This window comes from Bacillus rossius, chromosome 1 (genome assembly GCF_032445375.1).
Source record: "Bacillus rossius redtenbacheri isolate Brsri chromosome 1, Brsri_v3, whole genome shotgun sequence".
Classification (NCBI taxonomy): domain Eukaryota; kingdom Metazoa; phylum Arthropoda; class Insecta; order Phasmatodea; family Bacillidae; genus Bacillus; species Bacillus rossius.
The window spans coordinates 340311715-340326043 of record NC_086330.1 but is presented as its reverse complement, the minus strand read 5'-3'; the positions used below and the strand labels follow the sequence as shown (position 1 = coordinate 340326043).

The following is a 14329-nucleotide window of genomic DNA, read 5'->3' as shown; positions in this document are numbered from 1 at the left end:
AAATCAAATTGGCAACCCCGCACTTTCCTCAACAAAAGCAGTTTGGCATCTGTCGGTTCAGGATGGAAATATTACCTGATATGACCAAAATTATTATTAGAAAATCAGTTTTAATTAATGCAATATGTGATAAAATATAATACTAAAAAAAGTATAATATTATAAAATAATTGAGTAAATCATTGAGAAAATGGCATAAAAAATTTCAGGGGGGGGGGGGGGGGGGGTGAGTCATAGTGTTTGGGGGGGTTGGCACCTCTGGCTAAAATAATAATTTTTATTCTGTTTCTGGGTGTCTGGTATGGAATACACCCCAGACAAGTAGGGATTCTCAGGGTCTTTTCTAATAACATGCTTTAAAAAACATTTTAGGTTATTTGAAGACTATTAGGTGATTGTTTAAAACATGAAATCCTCAAATAATACGCGCCACTTACGTTAACTAGATCCTTACAATACCACTCCTAATTATGTCCTAATACATGATTAAAGGGAAGGCTCAACTCAAATTTTCCATATTCAGTGGCCATAAATTGAGCAATATATTTGTTATTTTAAGCATGTTAATGAGTTACTTCAGAGGGGGGCTGTAACCCTTCACTGCCCCTGCCAAATTACGCCCTTGTGTGTAAATATATATTTGTCCAATTTTGAACCTAATTAATAAATTTCTGACCAAGAAAAATTGAAAGGACATTTAATTGCATTTGTGCCAGTCTTTCATGACTCGCAGACTAATATGTTTATCTGTAATGCAAAAAAAAAATCAATGCAAAATCTTTCTACTTACTACTTCTAGAAAGTTATACAGTTTTTTTTGTTAAATTTCTTAATCAATGTAAGATTTATACATGCGTAGATTTTTTTGTTACCTTCCAATGAAACATTTTCACAAACTTAGCTCTTTCTCTCTCTTGTGATAAACCTACAAACATTTGTAATTTCATATCTTAATATTTCAAACATTTTCAAACAGTTATAAATAGATAAAAACATTTTTTTTTTATCATTACATCGCCGAAAAAAACATTTTATTGAAGATTCTTCGCTGGTGCTTTCCAAATTTTGCCTGAAAATGTGAATTATAAATATATTTTTTAGTTTATGCTGATTACAGATGTTTTTGTGTTCTAAGAGTCAAAATTATCTTTTATCCAGTTGTTCAACAAAAGGGCAAAATTATACTGTGTGCAAATTTTAATTCATATATAAAATCCTCCAATAGATAAATCTGATTCTAGGAAACACATAAAAGTGATTACTGTACCAAGCTCATAGGTGACAGAGGACTTTCGTCAAATAAGACATGGAATAAAAAGAGCAAAGGACAAAGATCAGTGAAACAAGTATTTTATTACAATAAAGTATTTATTTAAAAAAATTATGGAATGTCTTTTTTATTAATTTCACTTAACATTTAATTTTTTTTCACAGTAAAAAGTTTATAATATTTCATATTCTTTAACTATTTACAGAGAGAGTAAAATTAAGTAACAACAAATACCTGGATGCAATCAAACTCAAAACCATAAAGCTTTCATAAAAATATTAAATATTTGCAGATAATTTTTAACATGCTGAGAATAAAATATATAAAGCACTAACAAGTAATATCTGTAAAATATGGCATAAAATAATTTTTATAAATAGTACAAAGCACACTGCAGAATAATTATACAACATGCTAAGACATAAATTTGATGTTTCAATCCCACTTCCACTAAGGGTGCTTCTTTTTATGTAAAGTACAGTTAAATGCACACAACTAATAAAAACACCTTATGAATGTCTATAAAAATACATAACTGAATATAAATGTGATGTATCATCCAACAACATTTTATGACAGTACAGAAGTACAAATCATTCACAAAACTTCACTACACAGCTGCACATCAAAGTGTTTAACACACTACATACATGAACATTATGGCATAATCTCATGACCAAACTACAAAGTCATACATATCAATCAGTCACATAAAATGTCAATTCAAACTTTCATTAAACAGACTGATCCTAAATCAGTGCTTCAATGCAATTATTAAATTGATTAGGTACATTTTTTAAGGTTATCATGAATGACAAGTGTACAAGCAGAGAAATTATTTTGAACCCAAATATAATTTTTAAAGATGTATGCAAGACATTAGATATAGATAACTTAAAATCAGCAACATTCAATTTTGAAACTGAAATACAAGCAGTTACTTGCATTATCTAAATGACAAGATCAGTTCTTTGTATAACGGTACATACAATTATGTAATTTTTTTACTTTTAATAGCCAGCTAAGTTTAAAAACATACAATTTTAATATTTCTCCAGGATGAAACTGTACAAAAATTTTATACATATGTGGTTAAAGCTATTGGACAAATTAATTACCCATTTGATTATAACTTCATACTCATATTTTTAACAGTGCAATCACAATAAATTCCAAAGTAACAATCATCCAAATTATAGTGAGTGGATGTTAATCTAAAATTTGTAGTCTCATTCATAAGTAATCTTGTCTTGGTTACAGCCTTTGCAAATACTTCAATAATTACCAACATTAAGTACATTCCTGAACCTCAAAATCCTGTTGACGAGGAAGACGTATATAGACACACAGTGCAAGACGAAAATAAGTGGAAATCATTGCTCCACAAATACAAAAATTTTTTCCCCACACTCGAATGACTAAAATACAAAATGTAACCTAGTTTCTTTCTCCAATCTACTAGACAGAGTTACATTTATAAAAATACTTCCACCCCAGCCTACTACATCTAAATGGGAATAAAACTGTATGTATTCAAATTATTTATTATAAATTTAAATAATTTCCCAGGAACAGAAATGTATTCAAGGCTGATAAAAAATTTCTTTATTAAATTTAAAGGAAAAAATTTTAACATTGATAAAATTTTATATTCATTATTGATAATGAAGAATTGGAAACCAACACAATTTTTATACACTTGACGAAAACTAAATTTTACCAAATATAATTTTTTTTTATTTGTAATTCCTGGTACTTTGTATAAAAACTGTAAACAAATGACCTTCAGCAATGGTGTAAAAAAAATTATAGTACTTATTTTATACAAGCACTTTAATCATATGTCAAAAAAAAATTGGTCCAACACATAGATAGCTTAGATACATCTGCACAGAGCAACTGCACTTTTTACTTGAAATATTTATATGCCAAAAAAGGAATGCAGTTTCAATAGACAGTTACTTGGAAGGCAAAAAGTCTTCATTCAACAGTGACAGATTTTGCCAAATTCCTTGGACAGTCAACGTTGTACCCACGCAACACGGCGATGTGGTATGACAACAGTTGCATTGGAATGACTGTCAAAAGGCCCTGCACAACAGAAAAAATAAATCAATGTTCACATAAAACCTTTGTATCTAACTATAATTAATAAGTAAGTACTTAATAAAATAATTTTATGCAAAATAAATATATTTCTAGGCTATTTCAGTAATGCTTGCCAATAAATGTTAAGTGTGCAATTTTAATTTTTACTAAAATACTAATATTAAGGAAAAGATCAAAAATTCTGTGCTGTGTAATATTTCCAATATCAGTTCAAGGGAACAAAATATTTCTAAGCTGTCTTGGTTTGTAAGTATGTAAGACGGACAAAAATGTAATTTACTAGGTACTAACTCTTTTACATCCGTGTTTTAACATTTAAGGCATGACTTCTCCTAAATTAAGATTTAGAATTTTTATATATATATATATATATATATATATATATATATATATATATATATATATATAAACACACTACATAGACATACATATATATATATATATAAATTCTAAATCTTAATTATATATATATATATATATATATATATATATATATATATTTTGAGGTTGTCATACAAATGTTCCACCGTACACAGAGGGGACCAAAGGGCAGGACAAGCAGGGCAACTGCCCAAGGCCCAGCAGAGGCCTTTTTAATACAGAAGCACTGTAACGGAAGTGTTGGTTATCAAATTGTAGAACCCCTATATTATATATACCTACACACACACACACACACACACACACATATATATATTTAGACACTAGTTGCAAGAACCTGCTTTGCTGTTTTTTTATGGTCGCACATTTAATTATTTATATCTAATCTATCTCTATTCTGATTTGTTCTTTCATCCCACTTGTGCACTTGTTTCTTTTCCTCTATGTAATCTTTCTCTGATTCCATGTGTTTCCCTATAATATTTGAGTTGCTCTTTTGTCCGATTATCATTGATGATTTTCTTGTAGCAATGTTAGACGTGGTTCTCTTTCTTCCGTGGTTTCATTTCTCCACGCCATATTTTGCCTTTGCGATATGATTTGAGACTGCGAGAATTCTTTCTTACGCTTTGGAATTGTTTTTTATATTTTTACTTTTCACAAATCACTATTAACTTTCCACTTTCTACTTTTTTTCTTTATTCGTACACTTTTTCTTATGAAAAGTCAACTGAAAAATGTGCATCCCATCATATCTTCCATACCCTTACAGCAATCAACGCACAACCAGCAACCACCATAGTGCACGATGGGAGACTTGGGGCTACTACCACATTCAAACACCATTCATCTGTGATGTGTAGTTTTGGCTGGAGAGTCAAATATAGGCACACACACGTCCAATTATATATACACACACACATGTGTGTGTGTGTGTGTGTGTGTGTGTGTGTGTGTGTCCCTATATTAGACCTTGCATCCAAAACTACCCAACGTAGAGCACTTGTGTGTGTGATTGTAACTTTGAGTCTCCCATCATGGACTACGGTGATCTTGGAGATATGGGGGTTGAAAGTGGTTGATCTCTAGCATTTTCATATGTTGAGACTAAAGTGGGATGTGTGTGTACCAACGAGTTGACCACTGGCCACTGAGCGGCTAGCGCCAGCCACCCATCACTGACCGTACTACAAGGAGTGAGAATGTACTAGAATGAACTGGACCAGAATGAATTGCACAGATGTAACAAAAAGAAACCCAGCGAAGCGGGGTGTCATCAGCTAGTATCTATATAATAAAGGTGAGAGGCTTTCTGTATGTAGTTTGCATAGTGCAGAGACAGAGAGGCCTAGAGCCATAAAATTTAGCACATACATAGATAATCTTAGTTTAAATTTTTTTTTAAGTCTCGTGGAGAGAGAATTTTTGCAATTATAAGTGATTGATTTGTTTTAAAATTCAATTTAGTTTTTTTTTACTAAATATTTTTAGCAATTTTAAAACACTCACTATTCCATGTGAATAACGTGTATACAATAAAGTAGAGAGTCAGACAAATGTAAAATTCTTTGCAAATCTTTTTTTTTGTAATTTTTGTTACAGTTGTGAGCATTTATTTGCAGTATATTTCACTTTTACAATTTATTCTTTTTCTGAATGCAGTTATTGTGAAGGATTCAGTTTTGATTAAAGTTCGGGATAAAAAATTTTGCATTTTAATAATTTATCTGTGCTATTTTTGGATTAATATAAAGTAATAAAAGAGAGTTTGTTTATCTGCCTGTCTATATAATGAGCAGTGTGAGAGTGTTGTATGTGTCTGTAGACTTCCATAGCAAAGCCCAAGAACATTAGTTCATAATATAAAATGAACATAATTCATTCAAATTTTAATAAAAATATCAGCATTTCTTAAAAGTAATTGACAAAATAATCTTAAAAATATAAGTTCCAGTTTGATTTGAAAACTGTTTTTCAAAGAGTTAATTATTTCAAATTTTCCGGCAGCTCATTTTTGCTGGGGGTGATTGCTTACAACTCAACTTCCCATTATGATCTCTTTCCAAAAAAATTTTGGACCCGCAAAAGTAAATGGCCCAGAGCCCCACAAAATCTAGGGCCGCCACCGACTGTATAAGCTTTGCAAATAATATTTTGTTGCAAATTTTGTCATCACTTTTGGTGCAAAAATAGGCATGTGTTCATAACTTTGTTTTTGAATAATTTATCATGGTCACTTTAAGTTCATGTCTGTGTTCTCACAGGCTTTACAACACAGAAACATACACAAAATTTGCTTATAAAGTCTCAAACTAAGCTATAACTTCAAAAAAAATTATGAAATTGGCAAAAATAAAATCAACCGTGTCAGTGAAGCCAGCTTATACACCAATTATTCTTATGCAAATTTAAATGACAAGTTTGGCAGTTCGTTTTATTTAGGCCTAAACCAGTCATAGCCACATCGGGCCTGGGGAAAATCTAAGAATTATCAGACAAAACTAAGAGTGAACTCCAACACCGTCACCACGGAAACACAACTCACCTGTAAGCAGTCGACCGTGTGAGGCACCTCCAGAGTCTTCGAAGAGAAGCTCTGGGTCTCTGTGTCTCCCTTCTCGCAAATCACAATTGGACGACCTTCCCTGGCCGTTACCTGCTGCAGGGCGTTCATGCATTTCTGCGGACACACACATTCGCGCTCGTCACACGTACACGTGCCCTGGCACGTCACAGTTTATCTATTTATTACATACTTGTTTTTTTATTGCAATAGTAATGACGTTTATGAGGAGTATATTGTTAGTTACGAGGCGAGACAGGATCACGAATTAGATGATGCAAGCGAAAGCAGCAATACAGGACTTGGATTAAATCATTGATAAAACTAGAATGTGATAGTATGGCCATGTCCAGAGAAAGGGAAAAGAGAGGCTGCCTAGGAAAATGATACTGTTGGAGTACACAAGAAGGCCCAAGGAAGACTAAGTAGGTAGTATAGTTAAAGGAGTGCAGGAGAGAGGAGAAGATGAATAAATACAGTGAAGGATGAGGAATGGTGGAGGTATAGAGGAAGATGGAGGCATTTTACTTTGCTGACCTGGCCACGGACTGGAAGCAGTTGATGATGATGATGATGATGATGATGATGACATATCTACTTACAGCTAGTGGCCTTAGATGGTAGGCACAATACAAAACCAATCATACAAAAAAAAAAAAAAAGGGGGGGGGGGGGGGGGTTTGTCTGTAAAGTCGGTTTACGAACGATGATTTTACGCGAAAAAAGTCATATAAAATTTTTTAAATGGCTGCTTTTAAAAAGCCAGCCTTAACCTGTTTGATATTATAAAAGATTTTCTTGCACGGTGGTTGGCCGGTTCTTGCACGCTCGGCTCAGGTGGAACGTGACAATGAGTCATGCTTTTTCATGCGTGCAGCCGGCATTCATCGATTTATAAGACGTTATCACGTCAAAAACATCTGGACTGTGCCAAAAATAACTGTGGTGTGTAGATTTAGAGGGGGTGGGGGGGGGAGGCCCATGGGGGCATATACCCCTCCCCAAGAAGGGTAAAATATGACTGGATAATATGACTTCTGAAGTTACAAACAGGTATTTTAATAGGTCCAGACTACCAGAGCCCCACCCATAAGTCAATCCTGGATCTGCCCCATGGCTGTATATATTGGTAATGAATAATGAATAATGAATAATGAATAATGAATAATAATAATAATAATAATAATAATAATAATAATAATAATAATAATAGATTTGATATGTCGATTCAAATATCAAACTATCCACACACAAATATAAATTTTTTTTTTGAATACTCGCACATCCCTACTGTATAATGTATGTGCGGTGTGGTTTTCCACAAGAAGTGCATTTAAGCACGCACTGCCAATAATTGTTACTACTTGTTAGCACCCTCCTTTTATTATTATTTGTTGATACAGTTCAACTTGGCATCATATCAAACATTTATGACTAGGACTACAACTACATAAATTGCAAAACCTTGGATTGCCAGACATATACATGTACCTACCACATAAACAGGGTCTCTGGTGACGATCATAATTACAGGCATTGCCTTATCGACAAGAGCGAGAGGCCCGTGCTTTAACTCGCCTGCCATAATACCTTCGCTGTGCATGTACGCCAATTCCTTCACTTTCTGAAAAGAGAACATGACAGTCGAATAAGGTCACAGGTCAAAATACAGACTTAACTGAAATCACTTGCTCGCTCTTATGTAAAAGGCAGAAACTTGTTTCATTTATGATGATTGTCTAATGTTCGCTATTTTTTTCTTTTTAATTTTTAAGCACTCAATGTATCTTTTAATAAATCATTGAACACACTTGTCACCAAAAACGTTTGATCAGTTTTAGATGTGTTGTAGACATACAGATCTGAAAAAAAAAAATTATTAAAAAATCTGGCATAAAATTACAAAAAACAAAAAGTTTTAAATATAAAATGAGAAATGTAGATTTTGTTTGGAATTATCAGAAAAATATAATATAAGAGTAAATTTTTCATAGAAATATTTTTACTTTAATTCAAAAATTAAAAATGTTAAATACTTTTAAATTAAAGTTACAATTTTTATGAAGCCAAGCAACTTCTATTATGATTTTTGTTTGCTCCTCTATATAAGAATTTTATTTCCTTTACTACCGATTATGTACACTCATAATATTTCACTGGTACTCGTAGGAGTATTATTATTGTATTTTTTTTTCAGTTAAAGAATTTTAATGATTCTAAAAGAAATTATGGTGTTGACCAAATATTTGGATTCACATTTCTGATTTAAGTGACTTTCTTCCCTGAACTTGAAAAAAAAAATCCGTGACTTTTCCTAAGTTTCCCACATTTTCCATACCTGCAGCTACACGGTTCACTAAAGGAACTATAGAGAGCGAGCGAGGCATACAGTCTAGCTCAAGAAGAAGTGAGGCATACAGTCTAGCTCAAGAACGAGTAAGTTTTCTCGACAGAATCCATGGCAGCATCGAGCTGTCACTACACAAATCATCCCATAAAATGAAAATAAAATACTCTATTTTTTCCAAAAAAACTGGACCAGATAAAAATTTACCAAAAATTTTTTTTCTTTTAGAGAATTGACAAAAGAATATTCAGCTTTGAAAAGTAAAAATTTGATTAAGTAAACTTACTGGAAAATACAAGTATATTTTGCTATTTTGATACCTCGCTACCCTTAGGTACTGAAAATGAAACACAAAATGCAACGACATGGAATGTAAGACAGATTTTTTCTTTTTTTGTAATCTTGTCAAAACATGATAAATTGGGAACCAGCCTAAAGTCACTCTTAGTTAATTACCAAGATATCATTAATTTTTTTTTGTTCTAACTAAACAATTATTTTGAATTTTTATGTGTGATAATAACCTTACGCTATAGTTATAATATTAATGTATAATTAATTCATAGTCATAAAGTATGAGGTCTACTAGACAGCAGGTAAACACCTTAACCCACACATTGAAGGTTTCGTAAACTCAATCTATCATCGAGACACAAATTGTCCGCTTCAGAGTACGAACAGACAGGAGGGCAGTGACGCACCAGAGCTCCCTCGAGGCAGGTGGAGAAGTTGTAGCCGCGGCCCATGATGAGCAGGCTCTTGTGGGTGTACAGGTCCTTGGCCAGCTTGCTCACTTCCTCGTCCAGCTTGAGCACCTCGCGGATCTGCTCGTCTATGTGCTTCAGCCCGTTGAAGATCTGCAGGGCAGGGCGACACTCCACGTTATAGCACCTCGCTGCGACACAAGCTTCAACACAGGCGTCAGCACGACGGCCTCCGTTGCGAACAGGGGGTAGGAACACAGCCGTGGACCCGAGGTTTCGAATACAGCAGCCACGTTCAAAAAAGGGGTATTTTGGGGGAGGCCGAGGCGATGGAGCCCGGCGCACTACGGTGACTCTCTCCCGACGCATTCCGCCTCGTCGAGAGGTCAGCTGCGACCGTGACAGAAGAACAGCGAAGGTAAGAAATATACTTATGAACGGCGTGATAGCGAGGCGCTTAGGTTCTTTTTATGTGTGCTAGGCGGTTAATATAATCAAAATCCTACAGTAAAGTTAATGTCGAGTCTCTATTTAACAGTCGGATTCCCCTAGAGAACCCAGTAGGAAGAGAGGGTAATGCCAACAAGGTCGAGGCAGCGACTTAAAGCACACATCCTGCACACTAGTCCCGTAGGCATGAGCAACATAGTTGCCACAGGTGCCTTGGTACCACTACTGTGTTGGAAAAAAGTTGTGTACTCTGTGTTTTGCAGGTGTGTGAACTACGGAAACAACAATTTGACCGGGTAAAAATTTTGTTCAGCTTGTTTAAAAAATTTGTTTGCATATGATCATAAAATTTGCTCAGAGTTTTAGGAATTGGGTTACAGGGGAAGGAGGTGGAGAAGGCTGCATAATTTGGGACCTCACTTCCTGTGCAAGCATGTGTGTGCATGTACCATTTTATAAATTTGTTTGAATTGAATTTGAATTTATACGTTAATACACTCAAATACATTCCAACTGACGAGTGTAAAAAATATACTTTTAGATATTTGCTATTTTCCAAGTTGCAAGTGAACAATAACTTGTACATGCTTTCTTTTAGCTGCAAAATAAATTTAACATAGTAAAAAATAAAAATAATGTCAGGTTCACTAATATAACTGAACTTGGTTTGTTTGTCCATTTTTATATTCTATAAAAATTTCTCCAAACTTCATTGTGGATGCTCACACAAGATGCTATGTAAACATATTCATTAATTAAAACTAGGGTAAGTATTTTGAATCGAATTGAATACAATTGAATATTTGCACAGGGCTACTGCTTCTTACTCCAAAATCAAAACTTCCAGCTCAAAAGCAAATGACGCCCCACCCACCCTACCCTGCCCCCCAGCTAGTAAGAACACACACAAAGTTAAAATTACATTTAAAAAATATTGCTATGAAATATTTATTTAGTTGCATTATTCAGAAATAGCTAGTAATGTTTTCAATTAAAGAAACAGCATGGATGAATGATAGATGCTTAAATGAAAAATGCTTTATACTCTTAAGTCATTAACAAAATAACAAGTGATGCACCTGTTCTTATAAGAATCCCACATATGCAGGAAGCTTGAGGTGGTACGAGAAATAAAAATAAATACATACCTAATGCCAGTGTAAATAAGGTTTCACAATTTGTATTGTTAACTGGACCATTAAAGTGTGGCACCCATCTGTTATTTTTTGCACAAGGCTGCTATAAATCTCTAAGGAAATCGGGAGAAAAAGAGAAAAATGTGAAGGTGCTTGTTTGACACTTTCCATGGTTGCATTCATTTAATTCAACAGTACCATATTTAACCAAAAATAATGAGACTTTGGATATAATAAAACCCCAAAAATTATCATTATTAGTACATGAAAAAGGTTTTATGGATTGGAAATCACAATTCAAGCAATAGCACTTGAAAATTATTTAAATTATAAAATTCAGTCCATTATTACTAGACCCTTTTTGAAGCCACTTTCGTCAGTAGTTACGTGGTCTCTATTGAAACACTGTGCAAGAGTTGGAAAAAAAAAGTGTTTTATGAATGTAGTTCAGAAAGCAAAGAATGTTGAGATGTAGGGTGCTAGTCTGAAGTGAAGAGAAGAAAGAACAGTGACAAACTCCATTTTCACCTTCTCATCCTGCATCTTTCATCCATAGCCTGTGCGGAGGTTCAGGAAGCCTCGGACTTAAATGCAGTTCACAGGCAGAACGTATTGTTTTTTAACTATGTGGAGGTTGGTGGTGTTAATTAAAACTGTCTAAAATTGCATAAGTGACACATTTACAAGGCAGATCCTGTAGTTTTTCAATTACGTTGTTCCCAATGACAAGACAAAGGTTTGCGATAATAATGCAACCTCCACTTTTAGTTTCCACAATTTTGGTAAAAATCATAGCATTATATTCAGATAAATATGGTATATCAAATTAACATAGCTAATGTTAAGACTTTTACCAGGCATAGTGTAGCATAAGATCTCCAAGATTATAATAAAGGTTTACAACCCTTTGAACATCAAGTTGGACCTCTAATATTGAATTGTACGCATCATTAAAAAAAAAAAATTTCTGCCGGCTGATTGACCTTCATATAGCATAAAGGAAAATATGTGTTTTATTTCTAGGCATCATTTTACAAGTGCCTGTCAGTGAGTTTGTTCCAACACATTTTATCCTTACATTTTGTCTAATTATCTGTCACACAGATTTCTATCCCTATGGACACTGATACTGGATGTAAGGCTATAGCCTATAGGCCAATGCAGGGATGGATCTTTTCTTCAGGCTAATGATCACCAACTGGAGGCCTGGCAAATCGTTTCACACTGCTCGCCTCAACAATCATTCAACAAAGAAATATTACCAGGTATACTGTTGTGTCAGCCGTCTTAGTTCTTACATGTTCTTACATGCAGAATATCTTTATCAGATCAGATCTTTAACAGACTATCTTTTTAAAATAATTTTGTATTTAAGTTATTGTTTCATAGCTCGTCTTAAATCTAAAAGATTTTATTATATTTTAATTTTGTAAATATTATTTTTAAGAGAGTTATTTTTTCACTTCTGCATCAAAAATTGTATTTATTTGTTATTGCACAGAAAAATGTGACATTAAAAAACAGTATCAGGAATTTAAAATTAAATTCATACAGTCTGGCCATTGGATGAGTTAAAAAAAATTGATATCTGACTCTCAAAAAGAGGTTGGCCAACACTGTTATAGGCCAATCGCCGATTCCATCCTCAGTTTCATTGAGCTATGTAGTGTGTCCACATATATCTGTATAAAAATTTCCCTGACTTTTCCATGACCAAATTACAAAATTTCCCACACATATTTTTTTTAGAAACAATTACCTATTTTTGTATTCCAGGGTGTCCACATATATCTGCATAAAAATTTCCCTGACCTTTTCCATGACCAAAGTACAAAATTTCCCATATATATATATATACTAGCTGTACCCTGCCACGCTTCGCTGTGGCACATTGTGATTGAATAGTTGAGAAATGAGAAACAAAACAAAGAATACATTTCATATAAGTTTAATTTTACAATACTTATGGATATACAATTTTTTTTTGTTTTTCCACTGTATGCGTAGATATAAAGACTATCTGGTTTTCTGACTCGGGAACACGCAACATAAAGTTGTCCATGTGAAAAGCAATCCGCATCTAAATCTAAACCACACAATTCTAAAGATTGACCTTGAGCTTTATTGATAGTGATTGCAAATGCCAATCAAATTGGGAATTGCAATCTTTCAAATTGAAATTATGTATCCGTCGGGATCATGGGTATTCGAGGAATGAGGACATCTTCACCTTTGAAAGGCCCCGTTAAAATCGTTGCTTCCACTACGTTGTTCATTAATTTCTTAACTGAAAGTCATGTGCCTTTGCAGAGTTTTAGCTGATTAATATTCCGCAAGAGGATAATTGGCACACCTATTTTCAATTTAAGTACAGTATGTGTGGTGGTATCCCGGGCAGATCAAGTGAGTTTAAAAATTCCGTTGGATAATTAACTACTTCATCTGCTTCCACAACGGTGTCTATCGACTTATATGTAATTTCATCACTTTGAATACTGTATTGAATAACATTATTAAGTTGATAGACATCTTTATTCTTTGCGGCAAGGATAGCTTTTTCACTGAGCCAATCGTGATTTCTATGATTTTTTTTGAATGTCAGGAAATACTTTTTCGATCAGTTCTTCTTTCGATGTTACTAAATTACAAAAATGATCGGGAAATGATATTCGTCTAGACGTCTCTTCGACTGGCAGCTGTCCGTTTCCAATTTCCAGTAACTGTCGTGAGAATACCTCAGCTGATGGATCATTCTGCATAGAGTATTCGTAGTCAACTGCAATGATTGATGCAATTGTTGTTATTGGCGATAGAACATAATAATTAAATTAAAAATTTAAAAAAAAGGTATAGGGTCTAAGGAGCTCAAAAAATGAATAGCCTAGAACCATCTACATGAATTCCACATCAAGTGGTGATAGACCCATACAAAACATAACCTCTACTTACGATTTGGATAACGGCGCAGCTCAATCGAGACACGATCACACTAAAGTACCTCATTCATATTGTATAATTAGTCCCATACCGGTAGCTACGCTTAGTCATTTTAGAATTATTGCACCTCACAATATAAGCATTCTCATTGTATAAAGCCATTTCCTGCTCGCTTCACTTGACTTAGTTTTTTCCATTGCTAAGAGAAATCCTTTGGCATGGAGAAACGTTTCCCTAACAGAAAATGCATGTTTTTTGTTTTTATTGGTGAGAAAACACATTAATAAAATGGCAAAGTTATTTTTTCGCGGTCGCGGGTATGTTGCTGACGTGAAAAGTAGATAAAAACCATCCTTGATGCGGGTTGTATATAATGGTAAAATTTCAGCTCGATCGGTGCAGAACTTTTTGAGTTTTTGAAGCGTACACAAA

General features: G+C 33.9%; 1 protein-coding gene across 6 annotated transcripts in view; it reads right to left on the bottom strand.

The window, feature by feature from the left end:
- Positions 1–1349: 1349 nt before the first annotated feature.
- LOC134528122 (glutamine--fructose-6-phosphate aminotransferase [isomerizing] 1-like) overlaps positions 1350–14329 on the bottom strand; it is a 113006-nt gene continuing 100026 nt past the window's right edge. For all 6 annotated transcript variants that reach the window (XM_063361417.1, XM_063361418.1, XM_063361419.1 and 3 more), the window contains 4 exons: positions 9372–9527; positions 7819–7947; positions 6306–6440; positions 1350–3361 (listed from right to left, as the gene is read on the bottom strand). In XM_063361417.1, coding sequence (XP_063217487.1) covers positions 3251–3361; positions 6306–6440; positions 7819–7947; positions 9372–9527 — 531 coding nt within the window. In that variant the 3' untranslated portion in view covers positions 1350–3250. The remainder of the gene's footprint in view (positions 3362–6305; positions 6441–7818; positions 7948–9371; positions 9528–14329) is intronic.